Source organism: Egretta garzetta, unplaced genomic scaffold (assembly GCF_000687185.1).
Source record: "Egretta garzetta isolate BGI_Z169 unplaced genomic scaffold, ASM68718v1 scaffold814, whole genome shotgun sequence".
Taxonomy (NCBI): Eukaryota; Metazoa; Chordata; class Aves; order Pelecaniformes; family Ardeidae; genus Egretta; species Egretta garzetta.
The window spans coordinates 180,695-182,100 of record NW_009259417.1 but is presented as its reverse complement, the minus strand read 5'-3'; the positions used below and the strand labels follow the sequence as shown (position 1 = coordinate 182,100).

The 1,406-nt window shown below is 52.3% G+C and overlaps 1 protein-coding gene across 1 annotated transcript in view; it reads left to right on the top strand.

Annotated features, from left to right (window-relative positions):
• The first annotated feature begins 532 nt into the window (after positions 1 to 532).
• The window catches only part of NTNG2 (netrin G2), a 56,599-nt gene continuing 55,725 nt past the window's right edge, over positions 533 to 1,406 (top strand). The window contains exon 1 of the mRNA XM_009636842.2: positions 533 to 745. Coding sequence (XP_009635137.1) covers positions 533 to 745 — 213 coding nt within the window. The remainder of the gene's footprint in view (positions 746 to 1,406) is intronic.

Here is a 1,406-nt window from a genome sequence, read left to right as displayed (position 1 = left end):
AAAAGCCCCAATAATTATTTAAGGCAGACCACAGTTTAAGGCACTTTCCACAGCGACGCATTTGCAGCAGACAAGAAGGTTGAGGAAAACCTGATCCAGCACCATCTCACAGCCTCTCCAATTTACTCCTATCAAATTTCATCAACGACTCAGAACTTGATCTTTCTATTGATTGACTGGAGTCACCTCTAAATATTTTCATGCTGATTTGGAAGCCCTTTTGTATAATAAAAGAGGGGAAAAAATGAGGTTAAGGAAGACTTTTGACCGCTGATCAGCAAGTCCAGACAAAACTTTCCCAACCAAGTGATTTGCAAAGTTGGCTTCTGTGCCGAGAGAAACTTTCCACTTCCAAATACAGCGTGCAGAGTGGGATCGCTCCTGTTACCATCCGGATCTCCTTAGACTGGATCACTTTTAGATGAGGAGTTTCCATGCTGATCCCGAGAGCAACCCCTAGCCCAGTAGCTGCCTTCCTCGGGACTCTCGGCACTGCCCTCGCCCAGGGATCCCGCACTTGGCCGCAGCTGCCATGCTCTACCTGGTTGCTCTCCTCTTGCACTGTCTCCCCTTGGCCATGGGACAGTATGACATTTGCAAGTCCTGGGTGACCACAGACGATGGCCCGTCATGGGAGTTTTATGCTTGTCAACCCAAGGCCATGCGGATGAAGGATTATGTGACAGTACGGGTGGATCCGGCAGGAATCACTTGTGGGGACCCACCGGAGAGGTTCTGCACCCATGTAAGTGTTTCCCTCCTTATTTGCCATGTTATAACAGACTCTGCTTGCAGGTGGCCAGAGGCGGCGTCCTGCCGAGATGCCGTTATAAGGACATTTGGGTTCAGGGTGGCAAGGGTGGCTGCTGCCTTGAGCTCTTGGTCTCCAGGTCTGCAAAATGGGGAGAAGGGCTCCTGTCCATCCTGGTGCTGGCATGCTGAGGGGAGGGCAAGGAGGAGCTGAAGGGGGCTTAGCAAGTCCTGGTCTGGGGTGCTAAGGTCTGGGTTTTGGAAAAGCTCTATCCCCAGGAAGCACACAGCCTGAGCTGCTCTGAGCACACCTCTCTGCTTGCTAAAGCCCATGGCGTGTGTGTGTTCACCAGTCCCATCCCAAAAGGCTGCGCTGGCACCGGGGTTGTAACAGAGGCAGGTGCGTGGTCTCAGCGCGGGTAAGAGCGAGGGGCAGGGTGGCAGAGGCCGGCATGGCCCCGCTCGCCGGCAGCTCGGGCAGTCGGTCACACAGCCACGAGTTTCACCAACGTCCCTGAAAAAGCAGCTCTCCCTCTCTTCTAGCCCCCATGTGAAAAGACTCTCTGGACAGATGCTTGCCCTTGTAGTTAAAATCTTTAACTTATTTTCACTTAAATATTAATCATCGCATTTCATTCCATGCACCACAAAGCTCA